General features: G+C 40.8%; 1 protein-coding gene across 1 annotated transcript in view; it reads left to right on the top strand.

Annotated features, from left to right (window-relative positions):
* Positions 1–21,309, top strand: part of ZDHHC8 (zDHHC palmitoyltransferase 8) — a 103,417-nt gene extending 82,108 nt beyond the window's left edge. Inside the window, exons 3-11 of the mRNA XM_082066382.1 lie at positions 475–632; positions 3,599–3,771; positions 4,393–4,495; positions 7,742–7,833; positions 9,413–9,545; positions 10,429–10,546; positions 11,274–11,383; positions 13,830–14,866; positions 15,678–21,309. Coding sequence (XP_081922508.1) covers positions 475–632; positions 3,599–3,771; positions 4,393–4,495; positions 7,742–7,833; positions 9,413–9,545; positions 10,429–10,546; positions 11,274–11,383; positions 13,830–14,866; positions 15,678–15,849 — 2,096 coding nt within the window. The 3' untranslated portion in view covers positions 15,850–21,309. The remainder of the gene's footprint in view (positions 1–474; positions 633–3,598; positions 3,772–4,392; positions 4,496–7,741; positions 7,834–9,412; positions 9,546–10,428; positions 10,547–11,273; positions 11,384–13,829; positions 14,867–15,677) is intronic.
* Positions 21,310–21,729: the final 420 nt, after the last annotated feature.

Below are 21,729 nucleotides of genomic sequence, written 5' to 3'. Positions count from 1 at the left end.
GCTAACGGTCATCTGGGTTGATTTGGGGTTTGAGCCAGTACAACCTTCTACTCTCTATCAATATGATTTCTTTCACTTTTTGTGCTGGTAGGCTAGCACTGAATTAATCCCAACTGCATGTAGCAGAAATTCTCGCAAGGGCTTGGGTGATTTCCATCCCCTCTTTGACTGTAGTGTGTAGCTTATCTTGATCGTCCTGGTTGTATATGCTGGCTAGGACTCAAACACCTTTGTCCAGGGGCTGGTGAGTAAGCACAGTGCTCCTACGGGTAGTGCTACAATGGACCCAGATCACTGCAGTGTTCTGCAGCATAGACAACCTGTTCTGACAGTCCATTGCTTCCACCACTCCGTCATTTCTCTGACAAGCCCAAGAGCCTGTGCAGTGCACCTGTGTCCAAGGCACTGGCTGGATTAGCTCTTTTGTCTTTTCCTTGTGTTATTTCTACTAACTCCTGGTTTTGTATTGAGCAGCAGATGAAGATGAAGATAAAGATGACGACTTCCGAGCTCCACTCTACAAGAATGTGGAGATTAAAGGAATCCAAGTACGGATGAAATGGTGTGCGACCTGCCACTTCTACCGTCCTCCGCGCTGCTCTCACTGCAGCGTCTGTGACAACTGTGTTGAGGTAACAGTTCTGTGGATTACGTGATCTGTTGGCTTTGTCTCAGTGATGGAGCTGCATGTACTACTGGAAACATGCAGCTGGGCGCTTCCCCCAGTATTGCAGTTCTTGGAAGTTCCCAGCTGTAGCCTTGTTGATGGACTCCTACTAATTAGTGCCATTTGAAACATAGCCCTCAGTTATGATGCATGTTACCTATGCAATCGTGTTTGATGCCAGTGATAAAATGTATAATGCTGGCTATGTCTTCTTTGAAGTAGCTAAGGGATCATGAATGTAAAAAAGGGATGAATGGAAGAGTTGATGCAGAGGCAGAGTTCAGGAGAGCAGGAAAATAAAAGTGAACCATTATAGCTTGTCATGTGTGAGCTTTAATTTGGAACAAACTGGTGCCTACATTAGTGCACAAGCAGAGAAGCTAGAATGGCATGTGAGCATTTGGAAAACCAAACTCAGAATCCAGCGAGTGGTTCTCCAGTCAATGGAAGGATCCCATGATTGTTTCAACACCCCAGCTGAGAGCATGAACTTGTTCATGTTTCTGATGTTGGTCGGTCTGCATTGTGGGACTTGCGTGTTTCTTGATAGCTGTAGTGTCTTGGTGAGGCACACAGGATTTTTAAAAAATAACCCCCAAATAGTAAGATGTGCTTTTGGGCTAAAAACATTTCCCAAACTTGTAAGTACGGACTGCTGTATCCACACCAGTGTGTTTCCAGGGGGGATTTTTTATTGCTGAGATAAAACTTCCACTTCTTAAGGATCATCTCTGCTGCAAGATCTGTTTGTTGTGTTGGTTTTTTTTTCCAATAGAAAGATGAAATCTTTAGTATGTCTAAAATATATTCAGCCCTGCCACTAAAATGAAAATAACTACTAATCAGAAAGGGAAAAAATACCAGAGTCAGCTGGAATGCTGTATACACCATTTTTGTCCTAATCCTCTTTGCCATAAGCAAGGGAATGGTCCCGAAGAAAGCAGAGCAGTTACATGTGGGAGGAAGGCTGCCTGGCTTTTTCTGGTGTCAGTCATTTTCTCCTTCAGGGCAGTATATATCTAAGTTTTAATTATCTGGGAGCAGTGCTATGCCTAGTAACTATCAGTAAATAGGACAAGGCTGTCCTGTTGTGGAAGGGCTTAGACAAATGTGGGATTTGAGAAGATGGAAAGTCAGGAGCTGCCAAGGTCCCTGGGTAGAGAGACATAGCCACAGATAGTCCTAAGTTGTGTCACACAGTTTCTTTAGACTGCTGTGAATTGTTGACTAGAACTGGATTTTTTTATAGAAAACCTGAGTTGTGTATTCCTAATTTTAAAACAAAAATGTTTTCAGTAATTCTAGATCCCGAGGATTGTTTAGATGATGGTAAAGTCTCAGTTGTCCCATGGAATTTCTTTCTTCTGCCCTCCCCGGTGGCTCAGCATGAAAATTCATTTTCAACAAATGAAGTTTCCTCGGGAAAAGATTGCTCAAAACTCACCACAATTTCATGCTGCCATGAGGCCTCCATGGGAGCCAGTTCTGCAGCAGAAATGAAAATGGGATAGAATCCAAAAGTAACCTAAATAAAATAGCAGAACGCAAGGTGACTCTGCCTGGTTCTCCGGAAGTTTTATTCATGGTCAGATCAGTTGAATGTTTGTTACTATTCTGGTGGGCAAGTAAGAAGCTCTGCTTGTATAATTAAGTTATGACTGCTGTGGAGGAATATAGGCAAAAAGCATTAATGACTTCTGAATCAATAAATCATGGTTTTAAGCAGCATGCTTTATTGATTCTTGTGATGCTTATTTCCCACTCACCTGTCTGTTCCAGAAGAGCTTGGAGACAGCAACAGGAGTGACTCTGCTGGCTTTTCCGTGTGGAGCCCATTCAGGGTTGTAATTCACATCATTTCACTTTTAGTCTAGAAAGTGCCATAAAAATTCTTTTCCCAAATGCAAAACTTTTGAGTTAGTTTCCTAAAAATGAATGAACAACAAAAGCCGACAACACTTACAGAAATAAAATCAGTTAAAACCTAAAGCCCGCTGTGACCAGAGGGACCCAAAAATGAATCTGTGACAAAAGTAGTCAGATTTTTGTTTTCCTTACTGAAGTGTTAGCAGTGGGTATTTATATAGTTTCATAATCCATAGATATTTTGGGCTGCATACAACCAGATTTGCATAATAGACATATGCTATGTCAGCATTTCAGATATAGCCTGAAATGATCTTTATTAAATTGCCCCTGTCATCTTCTGATGTGCTTTGAGAAACTCTAATCCTTTTCTTGTATTTTGTAAATTTTTGTAAATACACTGGGCAAGTAGACAAGTAGATATACATGCTGCTGTGTAGAGGCACTTGAAAGGTGTCTGTGGCTTCCCCTCATTATTAAATCTCCTGTTAAAAGGGACTTGACTTTTTGATGTATTTTGAACTTTTGACTGAGACAAATAGTTAGGCTGGGGTTCAGAACTAGTCATGAGCTTGTGCAGAACTTTGCCTGTGTCTTATCCAGATGTTGCTTTTCTTTGGGAACCTGCTTGGCAAAAAAAGTATTTTTCATGTCCGTTGCTGAAAGTGGATTCGTTAAGCGATGTATGAACACAGAAATGGGGGACAGAGAATTTTGCAGCAGTGTTGCATCTTCAAAACATTCTAGGTGATGGTAACTTCACTGTAATTGACTCCTCATGCTAAGGGTGATAAAAAATTAGTGGTGCTGCTAGTAGATAAATAGCCTGTCTTTCATTTTTTTTATATCCTCTCTTTGAACCCTATAAACACTCAAGTACCTCTCCATCCACAGATACAGAAAACACTTGATCCTAAGAAGAGCCTTATAGAGTCTAGCGCATTGTAAAGCTGCAGAACTAGTCGGATGTAATTTTACATGACGATGGTTCAGATTTATCTCTAAGGCAATGTATTTCCTTTAACCATTTGGATATTGTTCCCTATCTCTCCCTTTCTTTACAAGGATTTTGACCATCACTGCCCATGGGTCAACAATTGCATAGGACGGAGGAACTACCGCTATTTTTTTCTCTTCTTGCTCTCCTTAAGTACGCACATGGTTGGAGTGTTCACCTTTGGACTCATCTTCATATTAAACCATATGGAGAAGCTGGGAGCAGCTCATACCACCATTACGTATCCTTCTTTTTGGTCTTTCAAAACACAAGATAGCCTTGAGGAAAATGTCCAAGAATTAATCTGCAGGTTTGTCTTCCTGGAACTGGTGGAGATCTGCTCCTCTCCTAATCCCCCATTGCTCTTCCCTGTAAATGTTTAGTGTAGGTTTTCCTCTGTGCCCATCTTACCTGTATAACAATTGATCACCCCCAAAACTATAGCTGACCTTTTGTCTATCTCTTTGCCATGACAACCCAGCAGAAGGATATGCTGCCTCACCAAAGTTTACTTCCAATTCGGTGTGACTCTAAACTGTTGGATGCTATTTACTGTATTTAAAACTCCGTTACTGCATTTTAAAGCAGAGTTTGCCCTGGAAGCAGCCCCCCTGCATGCTAGTGTAAAACACGACCCCCTGGCTCTGAGGGCTGCTACCCCTGTTAGCAGATCAGTGCAGAACAGTCTTTGCAACATGATTAGAGCCAGAATCAATGAGATCACGTTTTTCCCCATCTCAAGGATAAGGACCCAGGCTAGGAGCAGATGGATTTAACTTTGAGATAAAATTTAGATAGCCTCTCTCCTTCCTAGCCTCTTTTTCCCTTCACTCATGCCAGTTTCTTTAACTCCTGGATACAGAATGGCTGTCATGTGTGTGGCTGGGTTATTCTTTATTCCAGTCATTGGTCTCACTGGCTTCCATATTGTGCTAGTGGCCCGAGGGCGCACAACAAATGAACAGGTAAGAAACGATCCTTTCTCTGTGTTTGTGGCTAAAATGTTGAGTTGGGAAGGAAAGACAGCAAATCAGCTTGGGCAAATAAAAACATGAGGCACATCTCAGCAGTAACAGTCTTACTGGAGCTTTTGTGAAGATCTAGGAAGATTGCATAGTTTTTCATCTTTGGATTTTTTCTGAAGTGCACTACAAGCAAGGATTTTCCCTTTCTCCTAACCACAAAGGATCACCCCAGGCTTATTTACCATTTAAAATCTACTCATAGCCTTGAAATAGGTTTTATGTGGTGAGTACCGTCAACCCCAGAAGTTCAAACCTTATGAGTCAGACTGAACAAATCATGAGATTGAATGAAAGAAAGAAAGGAAAAGATTAAATCATGCTTTCACCCTGTCTCTTGATATTTTGAACTCCCCCAGCTAACCCACACTGTGCATAACAAGGTCTGAGCTGGCTCTTTGTCTGGCTTCCTTTGTCTCGCTCTTGTTTTCATGTGTATGTGCACAGCTCACACAGAGGCTATTGGACCTACTTGTTTTGCTTCTTCAAACAAGTGCCAACATGACATCCTGTGCCAAAAAGCCTGTAAAACTTCAGTTCCCCCACAGTAACGGAAATGTACATAATCCACAGCCCCTATGTATGCATGTATGATCCAGAGCTGTATGCATGTGCATATCAATAGCATGATATAAGATCTTGACGTGGATTGATAGCATGCCCTGCAATTCATAAGAGGGAGCTAATTAATTGTGTGTATTCTAATGCTTTACCCTTTCACAGCTCCAGCTTCAAAGCACCCTTCACACAGCTGGCATTTTTTAACTTTTTTTTCCACATCACACTTCTTTTTCACTTTTTCTCTTTGAAAAAAGAATTTTTACTGCATTTTTACTGCACTTGCATCTATGGGCCATCTCTAGCCCAGGCTGATCAGTGTGCTGTTCTGGCTGTTCTGCAGGCTGACGGCTTCATGCTTATGTCTCTTGTTAAGGCTGCTGTGCAGATTGGACTGTCTGAGGCCAGGCCTTTGGAAACTGGGATGAGATTGTCTCCTGTCTCACAAGAGACAATCAAACCTTTTATCCAGAATAGTGTGGGAGTTTTACATAAGCAAAGAATCTGAAGTCATCCTGAATTGTTGCCTGACTTGGTCTCTGAACAAAGCAGGCTTACCATAGCTGTAGATCTTTAAATGCTTTTCTTTGCTCTGCTTTGAACCAGCTGCTCTTAATTTTAGAATTGATTTTGGCCAAGTATTAGGTTTGATAGTGCTTACAATGGTAGCATGAAACCCAAGGTGTTTTGGTCTCAGCCCATGACTTGTCTCTGTGCAGAGATGAAAACTGCCCATGATAATTTTAGGCAGAGGAGGAAGGAAAAAATTAAATTTAAAAAAAAAAAGTAAAATCTAACTACTTGTGCTTGTGACTGCAGTAACATTGAGATAGGTTGAGAATTTTGCATTTAACTTGATTGAAATAACTATTGGAAAATGCATCCTCGCTTGATTTGGTTTCTTGAGCTACCAAACCACTTGAGATTTGTTCATCTTCCCATACCATTTTCTGAAAATTAAATATAATCTAGTCTTAACTTCTGTTTAGTCATACACACTGCGTAGCTGTAGCTGGAGGATGCATGTTCCAGGCCTTCAGGTCTCTTTCAAAGGAAGCACATCTAAGTAATTAGAGCACCAAGCCAGGAGTGGTGGATATGGGATCTGCTCCTGGCTTGGCCACTGTATTAAAACATAAACTGTTCTCCTGCAGTCTCAGTACTGATTCACTTTTCTCAAACTGTTAGTTATCTGCTGTCAGCTTCCCAGTTACAATATGCTCAGCTATACATCCTCTTTTCCCAGTACATTTTATAGGCTAGTGCTACATACATTTTTGGTGGTTTACTGTAATTTTTTTGTATTTGTTCATTCTGGAGTTTGTAGGCTTTGAGCATTAATAGTCAGCAGACTGTGATTTAGGAGTGCATAGTGGCTGAGTTTAGACGTTTGTGAGCCTTCTGAATGCCTCTGAAAGTCTTTTATGGAATCAAAATAACCCATAACCCAACATCTGCTCATATCCCGGTATTTTTAGTTTCTGAATGGAGTAAATAAATATCCTTCCTTTTGAAACTGCTTTCTATCAGAGGACTTCAAACTACTTTAGAAACCAAACTGGTATAATTAGTACTGTAATCTGTGAGTTAGAGAAATTTTATTTTCATGTTGTGTTTGAGAAAATGGGCACAGAGATATGAAGTGCTTTGCCAGCATCTGGTACAAGTCAGTTTAAGTCCAGGATTGAACGCAGATGTCGCAAGCCATGTTTTAGTCATCAGATTACTCTTCCAACACTCAGAACTTCCAACATTTCTCTCTTGGCCTTTTAAGAGTTTTATGTCACATCAAAGAGGCCAGCATAATATATTGCAAAATCATTTAATCGTCGTTATTTTATGTGCAAGTAATTAAAGTATTTCTGGTACTCTGTAAACTTGTTGCTAGATCAGAACTATGAGTTTATTAAAATGCATTACTTGCAAAGAGCAACATTGATGGTTTTAATGGCAACCACTATTAATCTCCCTGGCTTTATTGGTATTTATCCCCATATGGTTACTTTCAAGTATCTGCCTGTAGAGTACAAACCCTTTATAATGCTTATGAAGCTTTGAATGGATCCCGCCAGTCTAATGAGGCTTGGCTTTTATTAAACTAGCTTATTTCCAAGCAAACATCATAATCAGCAGGGCGTTCCTGGCACCCTCCCGCAGAAGGCAGTGGTTCGTACTGGGATGGGATGCTGATAGAGAGGAGACATTGCTCCAATCCAGCGTTATGAATGTTGAACTGGCATTCCTGTTTGTTTGGAGGGGACTTGCCAAGGCAGAGGAGTGAAGTGACAGGGGAGTGAAGGGGACCAACCAGGATGTCTGGCTGACAACGGGCATGAATCTGATGCGGGAGCAGCATGGAGAGGTGAACCTGGCCACTTGGACACATGGTCACATTGAGCTCACTGCCTTTTTGGGACAGGATCTCTAGTCAGCCTGCCTCCCAGCCAGAAGCAGCTGATGCTGGTGGTGCGTTAGAGCAGGAGAGAGGACGTGCAGCATTCAAAGAAAAATGATCTGTTTGGGAAGGACAGTAGGGTCAGAGCAAGACATGCTTTTTCTTGGCTTTTTGAGAGTTGGATGATGACTTTTATATAACCAGAGGTCTGAGCACCGTCCTGAATATGTTTCCAGGTGACAGGTAAATTCCGTGGGGGAGTGAATCCTTTTACCCGAGGATGCTGTGGAAATGTGGAACATGTGCTCTGCAGCCCCTTGGCTCCCAGGTAAGAGAAATGTTGTCAACTCAGAATGAGGGAGATGCAGTAGTTGTTGGGACAGAGGAAGAAAAGGTGCTTGGCTGGTATCACAAGTGAAAGACCATTGGTGAAATGACAGAGAAGTAAAGCAAAACCTTCATCCCAGAAATGTTTATTTGGAATGAGGATGTCAAATTAGATCAAGATCTATATCCTCATCTTCACTAACTTGTTCATCCAGTGGATTTCAGGAACAAGGTAAGTTTCAGTATGTTACCATATTCCCAACATGACTTTTTGCACTGTACAGCTAATGGCCAGGTGTTCTAATCTGCTGGAGAAAAGGAAAGAATCTAAAATCAGCCTTTCTCCTTAAGACTTAAATCTAATTTAAGACTGCTGTGGTTTTCAATCTCACTGGCACTTCCATTATCATAAAACAGATTTTCAATGAGGTCTACATCATGGAACTTGGAATTTTATTTATGGCTTTCTATTTTGGGGAAAATGGATTTATCGTTTCACATTTTGAAATCAGGGGTTTAATGCAATAGATCAGATGGAGTATAAATATCCTGGGTGCTGAGCTGTCCAACTTGCAACCATGTTAATGATGGTACTACAAGAAGACTTATTTGAGCCTTTTCAGGGTGTTGAGCAATTCCAGCCCCTAATATTATTATCTGCCTTCTTCTTTTCCTTCACTATGCAGCAAATACGTCCTAAAAGTCTGTTACATGTATTGCACTGGTATAGCTGGTTCTCAAACTTACCAAAACTTGAAAATCAGGTCAAGATACTTTAAGAGAACCAGATATTAGAAGTTGGGAGACACTCCTGTTGTGAGAGGGGTATGAGTAGAATCATCATGGCTATTTTCTGACTCTTAGCAAGCAGAATGTTTGTCTTTTGTGAAGACTTGTTGAAATTGTCCTGTATATTGAAAGTCACTGAGCCATCACTCCTAGAGTGTCCTATTTGCTAGGTGAAACAGAGAAAGCTTGTGCATGCGTTGATATTTATGCATTGTATAGCCGCTGCCCGATTGCACTTAGAGAATTCTAGTCCACTGGAAAGAAGTTAGGTATCTAAACTCAACTACTTCCTTTAGATTTGTTGCTTCCCATAGACCTGTCTGTTTATTTTACCTCCATTTATTTGAACACTCTAAACATGCTACAGAAACCAGTGGCTGTGTTGTGAGCTAGAACTGACAACACATCTTCTCCGTGTTAACTCCCCATGTGCTGGCTCTTTATTCCCCTTTTCACCATCTTCCACCACAAGGTAGCTGTTTCGTGTTCACTAGGTCAGGTCTAGTAAATCGCTCCCACTGGTAGTAGGCCTCTCTTCTCTCTTCATCATCTTGTCCATCAGTGCTTTAAAAATTGCTTAGGTTTTTTTAATGCTTCATCTCCTTTTACTCACTACAAAAAACATTGATATTTTTATTGCTTTTTAATTATTACATCCATTGAAATAAATGGACTTTGCTCACCTAGATTCTGACACATTCTTAAATCATACCCTGGAAGCAGGAAGATTTTCTTGTCTCTATGCCTTGTTCTTACGTTATTGCTTATTTTAATTATGACTGTTAAACCAGGTACATAGTTGAGCCCAAGAAAAAGCAAGCGGTGAGTGTGAAGCCTCCTTTCCTCAGACCTGATTTGTCTGAGCGACAGATCACAGTGAAGATCAGTGACAACGGAATCCAAGCCAACCTCAACCGGAGCAAGGTAAGGCAGCCTTCAAGCGCTGCTTCTGAAGAACATGGGTTAAGCTTTATCAAGCCTGGGAATTAGTTTGACATTGAAAATTTCTTTGAGATGATGCACTTTTTGGAGAAAAATACAGGGGTTGAGTCCTTACCATATACTTCATCCTCTGAAAATAACCCGGGTTCGCTAACAGCAGCTCTTGATCCAGTAACAGCCCTTCTGCAGCGCTGTTATAGAATGCCTCTGGGCGTTTTTTGGAAGAGGTGGTTGTTCTTTGCAATAGTTACTTTCTGTCCCAAGAATTGCCACCTCTTGGCGTTCAAATTAATTTTAACTCACCTAACACATCGCAGGAACCCTTGTACCACCAGGTCAGCCATTTTACTTCAAAGAAGGTTTTGAGCTCCCAGACTATAGTGAGAGGAACATTGAACGTTCAGCTCAGAAGCTGAATTCTCTTCTCTCCTGTTTTTTCAGTTTCTACTGCCACGAAATAGAGACAAGGATTTTTTTTAGTCCTATAAAAAGCAGTGGATTCAGAAGAAGCCATCCTGAAAGATTTTTGTGGATAGTTATTTGTTACACTCTCTGCAGAGTTACTCGCTGAGACCTAACTGGAAAGATGACCAAAAAAGCTAGAAAACACCATTGTCTTCTGCCACATATTAGCTAGTATGATGATAATGTTATTTAGCATAGCCAGCAGAATAGGATAGTGCCTTTAAAATTATACTGGCTTGTTATGACAGTGCTAATTTTACACATGGCAATCCTTGTCTGCAGTGGATGCTAAATCATGTTTGCCATTATAGGTATACCTGTTCTGTGGTACAGCCAGCACTGACAGATGCTGTGACTTAACCAAGTTGTGGGTAATGATTGATTCTTTGGTCATTTGCAGTCTAAAATTAGCCTGGAAGGTCTGGAGGATAAAGGTATGGATGTGCAACCACCTCTGCCACCCAAAGGAGATCCAAGCAAGTACTCTGAGCTAAAAGGGCAGCTGGGCACCAGTGAAGGTATAGTTGCATCATCAGTGTTTTATTTTTATTAATAAGAAAATATTTCAGCCTCTTTAAAAGGCTTCTAGTATTCTTTCAAAAAAGTTAAGGGATCCAGGTGAATCGTTTTTGTATTTACAAGAGCTCTGAACTAGAGGAATAAACAGCAGGAAAGGGAGAAAAAAGTTGGCTTGAAGGTGTTCATGCAAGCCTAGGTTAGATATTTAATTTCAGTTTCACAGAGTTTTTAAACCCTTTTAAGCCCCTTCTTAAACTTTTGATCAATTTTTAAATTAAAATATCATTTTGAACTGAGGAATCAGAAATATTAGCATTAAATGCTTAGACATTACAAACTGAATTATTTCATTTAGAAAACTGTGAGACTATAGCTTTGATACAACTAAAAACCCTCTTCCTCCCCCCAACAAAACTAGTAGCTGAATTCAACCCAAACATTTAATATTTCAAATTACGGCAAAATTACTTCACACCAAAATATGTTACCCCACTTAATATATGATACCTTGTTTCTATGTCTCTTTAGATTGCTTATCTGGCAACAGTGTACTTTTATTTCCACAGGGGCTTCATTGATTTTGGTGGAATTCTGCACAAAAGGACTGCAAGTTTTGTTCTTTTCAGAACCGATCTGTTTGTAGAGGACCGTATATAGCGCGGAATTAGGGATGATAACATTCCATCCACACATTTTAATAGAAAGTCCTTTTTTAATCTTTTACAGAAGGTGGCCTTTCTCCCAAACTGATCAGCCCTCCTACACCTGCCATGTACAAGTATCGACCAGCTTTCAGCAACAATCCCAAAGTCCACTACCACGCTACAGCTGAGCAGGTGAGCGAGCCTGGGAGAATCTGCTCCCAGATAACACCAGACAACATGGAGCTGGGGAGAAATTCACCGTCAGGCTCTAGTGAATGTCAGAGTGTAGAAGTAAATAACAACACTTGGCATTGTTGTGCCATAGTGTATATTTTCACTCTGCTCCTTATGAAAACATGTCTGCTTTCGCAGCTTTCCTCTGTTGAGCTTGACAGGTCTGTCGTGCTGACAGGCATGCGCTGCTGCTTTTCTGTGTCTCGGCCTGATCCTGAGGTGCCAAGAAGTGTCACCTCCCATCGGCTTCTCCTGACGCAGGTGCCAACTCCCATTCACCTCAGGGAGAGCTGGACGTGCTTAGCGCTTTTCTGGATCAGACCCTTTAACCAACAGATGACGTTCTCAGTGATTCCTTAACACATCAGCTTGCAAAACAGAAACAACTGTCAAAGCATCCCAAGAGATATTTTAGTTAAAATTAATGGCAGATTCCTTGTGTGTGACCTTCCTTAGCACTTTCTCAGTGCATTTGGGTTATATAATGGAAAAAAAACCAAACCTCCTTAACACTTGGCATCATTTCCTCCTATCAGGAAAACTGAGGTCCAAATAATTAGAGAGACTTGCTCTGGAATTTTGACTGTTTTCTCTTTTGCTTAGGAGTTTTTAAACAGTTTACACTGTTTCCTTTGGAAGCAGAGTGCCTATCTAAGCCCACTGCTAATAGGCTTGTATTTCTTACGTATTTCTCATGGATTTGCTGCAAATATTCCTTGGCCCCCCACACCTGGGAACAGCAGTTTGAAAATTACCAGTTTAACTTGTATATTTACAATACGTATCCAAATCTTCACATACCAGTGGAGATACGCTTAAAACACACATACCACACACAATGCAGTTTTCATACAATTAATTTCATCAGCTCCTCCAATGTCACACCTACAATAACAAGAAAGGGATGATATAAGTAAGGAAAGGAAAAATGGTAGAGATATATAATTGACTGCAGCAACACTAGAATAAGACAGAATGTTCCTTAAATGGTAAAGGAGACTTTTCTAGTATCCTTTTCATTTTGAAAACACAGATGGTAATAGATGGTGGAATTCCAGCTACCACCGAGTTTGGATTTGAGCCTTCCTGCAGTCATTGTAAATCTTGTTCTCTGGATCTGTCTAGAGAATGAAGAAAAAACTTATGAAAGGGAACATAGGAACAACAGTGTGTTCACTGCATCAAAAAAATCTGATCATGTTGTCTCTTCTGTATCTGTTCTTCAACCCATCAATGTAATTCTGCTTTTAAGCAGTGAAAACTGTTATGAAAGAGGGGTTGGGGCACAAGGATACATAGCACAAATATACTTATAGGCTACATCATTGCTTTCTCCTCCTCCTTTACAGGCTGTCACTTGGTCTCTTTTTTCCAGAGAAGGCCAAATTTAGAACCATGCTCTAGAAGACAGCGAGCTGGTTTGCATATTTTCCGATCTTCTAGCTCAAAGAAAAAGAGCCTGAAGAAAAAATTAGAATAAAACAGATTTTTGCCAGTTAGGCTTTTTTAGATAATGCTCCTTTAAAAGAAGTTAGATAAAGAACAAACGGCATTGACTGTATTTCTGATTAAATATGTAACTGATGATAATGCTTTTTTGCAGAACCAATGTAGCAAATTTATTGTGCAGTATGGCAAAATCTGTAAAAAAAACAGCAAAAATTATTTGCTTAGCACAGAATGGCATTTTATATGAACAGAACTGTAAGCAATCTTGCATAGAGTGAAACAGAGTGAAGTCATATCTGTTTCCAATGCACATAAATAAAATGTGGCCTGTTTCCTTCTCTGATGTGGCCATTTTCTCCTACACAGGCAATAAAAAAAGGAGAAGATTGCTTCGTTTTATTGTCTAAATGATGGGCAGGAGCCTCTCTGCTTTAATTAAGCTTAGGTGCTTAAAAGACCTATGACCAGAAATTCAGAATTACTGAATATTCATAGCTCCGAGCAAAGTGGATAAGAGCATGCTGGTCCCCAGTGTGTTGAAATGAAGCTTAAAGAATTTCTGACTCAGCACGCAAAACCAGACATCCCTCAACTCGAGAGCTATTTGCAGAAAACTTGGAGAGCTTTTTCCAAGGGCAGTATTATCAGATTGCAATCTGATTTACTTTGACTGAGACCTAAGTCTCAGTTTAGAAAATCTCTCTTCTGTGTTTTCAGTGTCTGTGTGTTGACATATTTATTACTGTCAATATTATTTAGCACTTATTATTGCTTCTGAGGTGCTTATCCATATGCTGAACAGGAGTTAGGGGATTCCTTACAACAAACCTGTGCCATAACTGGGCTGAGAGTCTGAGAGGCCTCCAGCTCTTTTCTTCCCATGAACTCACCGTGGAGAGCAAACCTGTACTTACATATCACTGGCTTCTGTTTCTCGTGTTCACCTCTGTTTTAGATCACCATGCAGGAGGGACATAGTCAAGGGGCTCTGATAGAAGAGGATGGCAGGAGCCTTGATTACCAGTCCGAACCCAGCTTGGACATCCCCAGCTACCGGAAGAGCTCCCTCCACAAGACCTATCAGTCTTCCCCACTCCAGATAGATTCCTTTGCCATCAATTCACGATCCCTGAGCCTGAAATCTGCTGGCAAGAGAGGGACAGACAAAGTGCCCCTTCATCCAATAAAATCTGAAGGGGCGGCTTCTACCCCTTACAAAAGCATCTTTTCTCCCAACTCCCTGTCAAACAGAAATGGGAGTCTTTCATATGACAGTTTGCTAAACCCCATGTCGCCCTCGGGGAGGAAGTGCATCGCCCATTCTGCGGTCAGCTCCGTTGGGTACCACTCCCCGTATTTATCAGCCAAAATGTGCCACCTGCGGGGGAGCGAGCTGCAGCGCCAACCACCGCAGAGCTTCAGCCCAGTCCTGGGGAGTCCAGCTGCACATCAGCGAGACCCCTCCCCAGTCCGCTATGATAACCTTTCCAAAACCATTATGGCATCCATCCAGGAGAGGAAAGAGATGGAGGAGAGGGAGAAGCTCCTCCACTCACACCCCGATTCAGTGTTTGCAGACTCAGGTGTCTACGACACCCCTAGCTCTTACAGCCTTCAGCAAGTCAGCACGCTCTCTGAAGATCCACGCAGCATGGCAATGAGGTATGGATCTAGAGACAATCTGATGGCTGCTACCAGTTTTAGCACAAGGAACCCTGTACTGCAGTCCTCAGTGTCTTCACTCTCAAGTGCAATGACAAGAGCACCAAGGACTTCCACAACCTCTCTGCAAGCTGATTTAGCCAATAATAATGTCCAGTCCCATCAAGCACTACAGGGCAGGGTGAGCAATGGCTCCTACAAATCTCCAGGCCACCAGGTCCCGTCGTCCCCCACAGGGATGCCTAGGTCACCTTCTTATGGAGGCCCGAAGGCTGTCTCGTTTGTAAACACTGTGGAAATTACAGAGGTGCAATCGGTGGGAGCACAAAGGTATGTACTGCTTTAGGTGCTGCTCAGCGAACAATCTGTTCGGAAGCAAGTGCAGAGTGCTGCGCTGGAGGCAGGACCCTGATTACATGTTTGCTGGAGGCCAGTGAAGGTGGGAGGTTTCGGCTGTTTGGGGATACAGCAGCATTTTGCAAAACAGCTTCGGGATGAGACACATTAAGCTTTAGTGTGTAGTGGCCTAGATCTAAAAGAACTTCTGAGGAAAGCTTGTTGTCCTTGCTCCCTGGCAGCAGGTCATAAGAGATTAAATTATTTGAAATGGTCCATCTGGTATATGGTCTTTAATTACAGTCATCCTGGAGTGCTTCCTGACTTGATTCAGTTTGTGTCTTCGGTCATAAAGAAGTCTTAAGCTTCACTTCTCTTATGTCTTTCAGAAATAAGCAACATCATTTTGTTTAACTGGATATTTAACTGGGAAGTTTTTTTCCGAGTATTTTATTTCTGATTGTAAGACACAGTTTGGCTTAAGGTCAACAGTGGTGCCATTTAAACCTGCCTGCACCCTACACATGCTTGCACAATTAGTTTGGTTCAACAAAGCATTTAAGCAAGCAATTAAATTAACAAATATTACTGGGGTCTGATCCACTAACCTAATGGCCAAATCAATTCTCTCATTTCAATGGCTTTTCATCAAGTATATTGGCTTCAACCAGGTTGCTCTCATGCTTGAATATTTTGCAATACTGAGACTCATGGTAACAGGGATAATTGTTTATCCTGAATGAAGCCATTCTGCTATCACACTTTAGTCACTCACATTCATCTTTTGATATTTCTTTTGATGCAGGGATGACATACAGCTGAAGACACCGCACAGTAAAATAAATGGACAGCCCAAAGGAATATCCAGGTTGGGTTCATCATCAAGTTCCCAGGGGACACCTGTCAGCCCTGCTAGACACTCAAATGTTAAGAAGGTGTCTGGAGTTGGTGGAACAACCTATGAAATTTCAGTGTAAAATAAAATTAATTAAAAATAAAGAGCCATCCACTCAGCCAGCCATGAAGCTAGGAGCACTGTGAAGACTCACATAACAACAAAGAAGGAGCAGCAGCAGCCGGCCACTCTCCTTTTCTTGTTTTGGGTTTGTTCTGTTTTCATCTTTCTCTTTTGGCCAAAAAACAGCTGCAGCCTTATTCTTGGGGGAATAAAATTGTATAGTCCACCAGACTCTTCCTGAACTGACAGGTGGGAACTGGCTGCAACCTAACACCACAACCACCGACCAGATTTCTTTCATGCAAGAGAGCGCTAAAGCCATTGTGCGTGTGTCTGTCCAACAAACCTGTTGTGTACCAGTTGTGATGTAAAAAAGTACAGTCAGTCCTGGATCATTCATTTTTTCCCAGTTCTTCTGGCCAACCCAACTGCTGTTTTCCTACCAACGTGGAAAGCCGGCTGCCCGTGCGGCCAGTCTGCGTGTGCAAGAACTGCTCCCTGTCTCCCAGGCCTCGTGTTCCTCCTCCAGGGAAGGAGCAAGACAAGGGCACCTGGGCAATGAACGCCGTGTTGTCTTTAAAAACCTCCCTGCTCCTGGATAGGGGCAGGAGAAAGGATAGCAACATCTTCTCACTGTCTGCCATTCGCCTCCCTGTGTGTGAAACTGTGTGTGAGTGTGTGCGTGTGCTCGTCTCTCGTGGAAAAGGACTGCAGCACCAGTAAGGGTCTTCCACCGACCTCTTGCTCCCTCTGGTTTTCAAAGGCTTTTCTGACTTGGAAACAAAACCAAGCTGATAAGAAAGAAATGTTTGGATGGAAACATATTTTAAACAGCCGTGAGCTGCTTTCCCTGCACCCTCCTTGTTACCGGTTGGATTTAGGCAATAACGTGGTTTACTGCCTTGCCCTGGTGCCATCTGTGTAATCCTGCAGCAAGGTTATCATGATCTGTTGAATTTGCAGTGTGTGTAACTGAGCCAAGCGTACATCTAAAGGATATAAATTTTCTGTCTGCCTAATTACTAGCACATTCCCTCTGGTCTTCAATACTGTTAGACAACGGATTTTCCATTTGGATTTTTTTCCCTTGAGGAACAACTTTTTAAAATAATATCAGTCAAATCTATTTAACATTCTGAGGTTTCCTTTTCCTCTCTTCAGAAAACTACATTTGCTTTGTTGGATTTAAAGACAAGTTTACTATAAAAACCAAGAAAGGGGTGCATTACTTTTGTCACAAATACGAGGACTCTGGCAAAAATAATTTTGGGACAAATGGAATTATTTTCTCCATTCCTTATCTCCTTTGGCTTCCCATCCAGTTACCACCTCAGAAGTCAAAAGTATCTGGATCAGTGCTAACTAGCCAGATCATTTATGCAATTAAGAATATCCTGAGCGACTGCTGCCAGATCACTAGAAGTCATTATTTGTCACTGAGCCAGTCAGTGTACGAAACCTCTGCTTCCCACCTGGTTCTCCGGGTGAATAGTTTTGACTGGAGAGCTAAATTCATCATTTTCAGGATATTTGTTTCAAGGGGTTGAATCCTTTTCAGTCCTTGACTATAATGGAGAACTCTCCAGATATTTGGTAGCAATTCAGAATGTGATGATAACATCTTACTTGTCTTCATGTATGTTAAGATTCATTATTTCAGAAGCCAAATATTGACTTCAGTTTTGCCTGGTTAAAATTTATATTTTGATTTGATAAATCTTGACATCTGCTGCAATACATGCTTATTATGTCCCTTGTATATCACGCCATTTTTAGAGAGGAAGGTTGAAGAGAACGTCAGAAAGTTAATAATCTCTCTGTGTAATGCTCCATGTTGCCTGAAGGGAGAAGCGTGGAAAGCGATGCAGCTGCACTAGGCCAAAGTGTGCATTTTATTGCCTTGCTGTAGGGACATTGCAGAGCAGAGAAGCAATAGTCTTTCTATGCAGATTTGCTCACTGGCATGCAGAATATTGTCTTTAGTTGGAGGCACCAAGGTACCAGAAAGATGCTGGCAAACTGGAGCGGGTACAGACGGAGCAATATTTTATATATCAAAAGACTGGACGGGCTGGCTGATGAGAAGATTTAAAGGGCTAAAAACGTGTCACTGGCTAAGCAATGAAGTGGAAACTAAGTATCATAATTTTACAAATGCATTAGTTGAAAGATGTAAAACCAAAGGTAAATCAGAGGGTTGTGACTGGTAACCAGTGGTTACATTCAGGAGGGGCAGAAAAGATGGAGGAAAGGGGCAGTGGAATAGTCTTCCAAGGCAGAGTATTGGAGACAAACGAGTTTGGACAGTAGAACTATATTTGGATAAGTGATTTAAAACATTTCTGTAAGAGATGAGCCTGCAGGGGCAAGGGGCTTAGACCAGATGGCCTTACAGATTTCTTCCATCTTTAACTGTTATTAATCTGCAACTCTACCCTGATGTTAACTCCTCAGGAAGATGCAGTATATCCTCAAGGACTGGAATTCACTCTGGTGCGTAGAGTATCACAAGACTTACTTGTTTTTAAAGTATCATGTATGCCATATGTAAGCCCTGAAAAAGAGGGAATGTGACACATTGAGTTTGGGCCAGGGAGCTAGACAAGGGCACATTTTATCATGTATCTTTGAATATGTACATGAAATTCATGCAAGCAAGGCTGAAAATTTGCACCAGTGTAATATTTGAGATTTGCATCCCAGTGATGCTCCACTTTGATCATTCTCCTGCATTTATAAACAAAAAAGCTACTGAGGAACTTGAAGGGCCAAAGAGCCTTTGAAGTTAACTACATTAGTTCATGAGAGAATTTCTCAGTAAGACTAAACACAGTATTGTGTGTATAAAGCACTAATATCCAGGGTTATTTTGACATAGTTCACAAGGGGTAAGGGAGGAAAGAATTAATGCACTGTGTCATTATAGGTTCAGATATAAGGATTATATATTTTGTGAGTAGTTTTGCCCACAGTTGAGAGACATTCGACTTGTTAATAGGTTTACAATGGTACCAAAGTATTTTTTTTTTCCTTTTGAGGTTTGCATATAATTCAGTGCACATAGCCTGGAGTAAATTATTCAAATCTTCTGAAATCTAAGCAGAACTGTTAACAGGAGATTGCATGCAGCAAATCCAGCCTCATTTCCATCCAAGGCGCTGAACCTGCAGCTATTTTCTCATCAATGTAAGTGTCTGCTTCCATAGCTCCCGTTGCGGGACTGGGGACCTACTTAGTAAGTCTAATTTTGGAGCAGAATGCAGCCCATGCTAAAGTATAGATCCTCAAGCAGTTTACAGATTAACGGTAAGGTTCTTCTGCCCAGATAGTCTCAGTTTTTACAGACACTGCAGGCCGAATCATCAGCTGGTGTAAACTGGTGTGGCTCCATCAAAGCTCCTGTAAGTGATGCTAATTTACAGTAGGTGGGGATCAGCCACGAAAATCCAGCACAAGTTAACACATCTTGTGAAGTAGCTTCTTTATTTTTGTCATGTTTATTTCATGTTTCAGAAGTCTTAAATCTTTCCAACATGTTGTTATTTTTAGCTGTGGATTGTATTACTTATTTAAAAAACAGCAATAGTTTTTGTTTAGTTTATGCATCAATTTTCATCACATATTGCATTTTATTAGCCGTTCATTCCCTGTTCATACACTCCCATTAAGCCTCCAGGTTTTCATTGTAGTACAATCTGCCTTGAAAAGTTGGATCTCTGTATCTTTAATTGTATAATATATTGAGTATTATGAAATTACATGTACCTTACTACATGGGTGGGAGAGAGAGGAAATATTTTTACTTGAAGCCTTAATATTTTCTTTTTTTACTACTTTGTTTGTTGACCTCATAGGAAAGTCTGAATAGCAAAGACTTTGAAACTCTGGGCCAAATACTGCACTGATATACAACCAGGATTTGGCCCCCTATGTCAAAACTGGATGCAGACACAACCTGAAGTGAACAAGGGAAAAAGCCTCAGGGTGGCATCTTTCCTGAAGATCATTAATACAGTCTCAAAATGTGTCTGTAAGCAAGTACATTACAGAAGTCTTCAAGTCTTGAATTTTTAAGAAAGGTGATAGCGGGAACTGCCCTAATATCTTACATTTGCATTTTCTTATTAAATTAAACGAAACAAACCAAATGTAATTGCTTAGTTTGGTTGAAGTCAGCTCCAAGGGTTGCACAGAGCTATGTGTTAGTAGCCTTGTGCAGCAAATGAACTGTGTTGTGTTGCTGTTCTAAATTTGCTAACCAAGCATAACGTTACGTCAACTTGGCCTAAGATAATCACCTCGCGGGCGTTATAATGGACGTTCCTCAGATAATGCCTATTCTCCTATAAGCCTAATGTGGAAATTGCAATGTGGTTTTCTTTGGACTATATCTGTGGTCCAGACTAGAGATATAGATATAGATACATATATATATTCGATATTTTTTTTTTTTGTGGGGGAAAGATGGGGTCAAGGTCACTGTCTCTGACAGTCTGGAAAGTTAATGTCAAACCGTTTTTATGGTCTGTATTTCACCTGTTCTGCCACCTTGAATTGTTGGAATGTATCCGTGCAGGCTTTGTGGAGCTCTGTCTGTAACCTTTTTTGTGGCTCTCGTAATACATATATATTTTTTAAACCTTTGAGTCACTTCAGTATTTTCAAGTGTCTGGTTTTCCCTCATGAGTTACACCTCAGATACATTCATTTACCGAGATGGTTCATGGTGCGCTGCCCTTTTTCACTTCCACTTGTGCAAAACGCGAACTGAAACAGTAGTACTGGAAAGGCTGGTTCCAATGCGAAATCCGCAGGTGACAAACTATTGAAAGAAGTGATTGCAAGTTAAATCTCATTTTCAAGGTGCTTATAGCACAGTAGAAAATACACTGAGTCTTTTTTAAGTGTCTCCTCGTTGTGACCAATGGATCATGCTTGTGAGGCCACAGCAAGTGGTCCAGGAAACACTAAATGAAGCTTTCTGTACTGGTTTTTATTGGATTTGTGGGGCTAAGAGGGATCCTGTGGTCTGGCACAATTGCAAATCATTGCTACAGAGTAACTGTGGAAAAAATGTTATATTGGTATTTGTTGAAATGATCCGTCCAGGATATCTGGATTTACACATCCCAAAGATGTACAATTTCTAGCCTGTCTTCATCTATCTATCTATCTATCTATCTATCTATCTATCTATCTATCTATCTATCTGTCTATCTGTCTTTCTATCTATCTGTCTCTATCTGTCTATCTAATCTATCTATCTCTAGCCTTTGGAAATAGGTCCATTTGATCTGTAAGGCTGGCTTATAACACGCACAGTTGCCAAACCCTCCTAACAGCAGCTGCCACAGGATTTCTGGTGCCATAATTTGTATATATAGGCTAATTACATTAAGCAAGGATGCACTGAATCATCTTCATTAAAAATGCCCATCATATTTGTGTGCTATCATGTCTTCACATGGCAGAGATTACCTTATACCTTATATGTAAAATGGCCAAAACCAGGCTCGATTTATGTTGACTATGTCAAACAGAATTATGTAAGTTCATGGTCTGTTTTAGTACATTTTATTTAAAGACATCTTGGCTTACAGTGATTTTGGCTTTCATCTTTAAGTAATGGATAAATTATCCAAGTTTGTATTCACTTTTCCATTATTGTTATTTTTCATTCTGCAGGACAAGTTTCAGTTCACATTTTGGAACATAATAAGGAGAGACAAAGGAAACTATTTATACAGGTGACTATATCTTTTAAGAGAGGAGCAGTTATGTAAGAAATAGATTAGAATTACTGTCAAAATAGGTTTTGTTAATCCTGTCACAATAACTTCAGTTTTAAAGTAAGGCTTATTTCACAGCTGATATCTCTGTAACACTGAAACATTTTTTA

The sequence above is a fragment of the Streptopelia decaocto genome (genome assembly GCF_964273445.1).
Source record: "Streptopelia decaocto genome assembly, chromosome: 15".
In the NCBI taxonomy this organism is placed as follows: domain Eukaryota; kingdom Metazoa; phylum Chordata; class Aves; order Columbiformes; family Columbidae; genus Streptopelia; species Streptopelia decaocto.
This window is presented reverse-complemented; position numbering and strand designations above follow the sequence as displayed.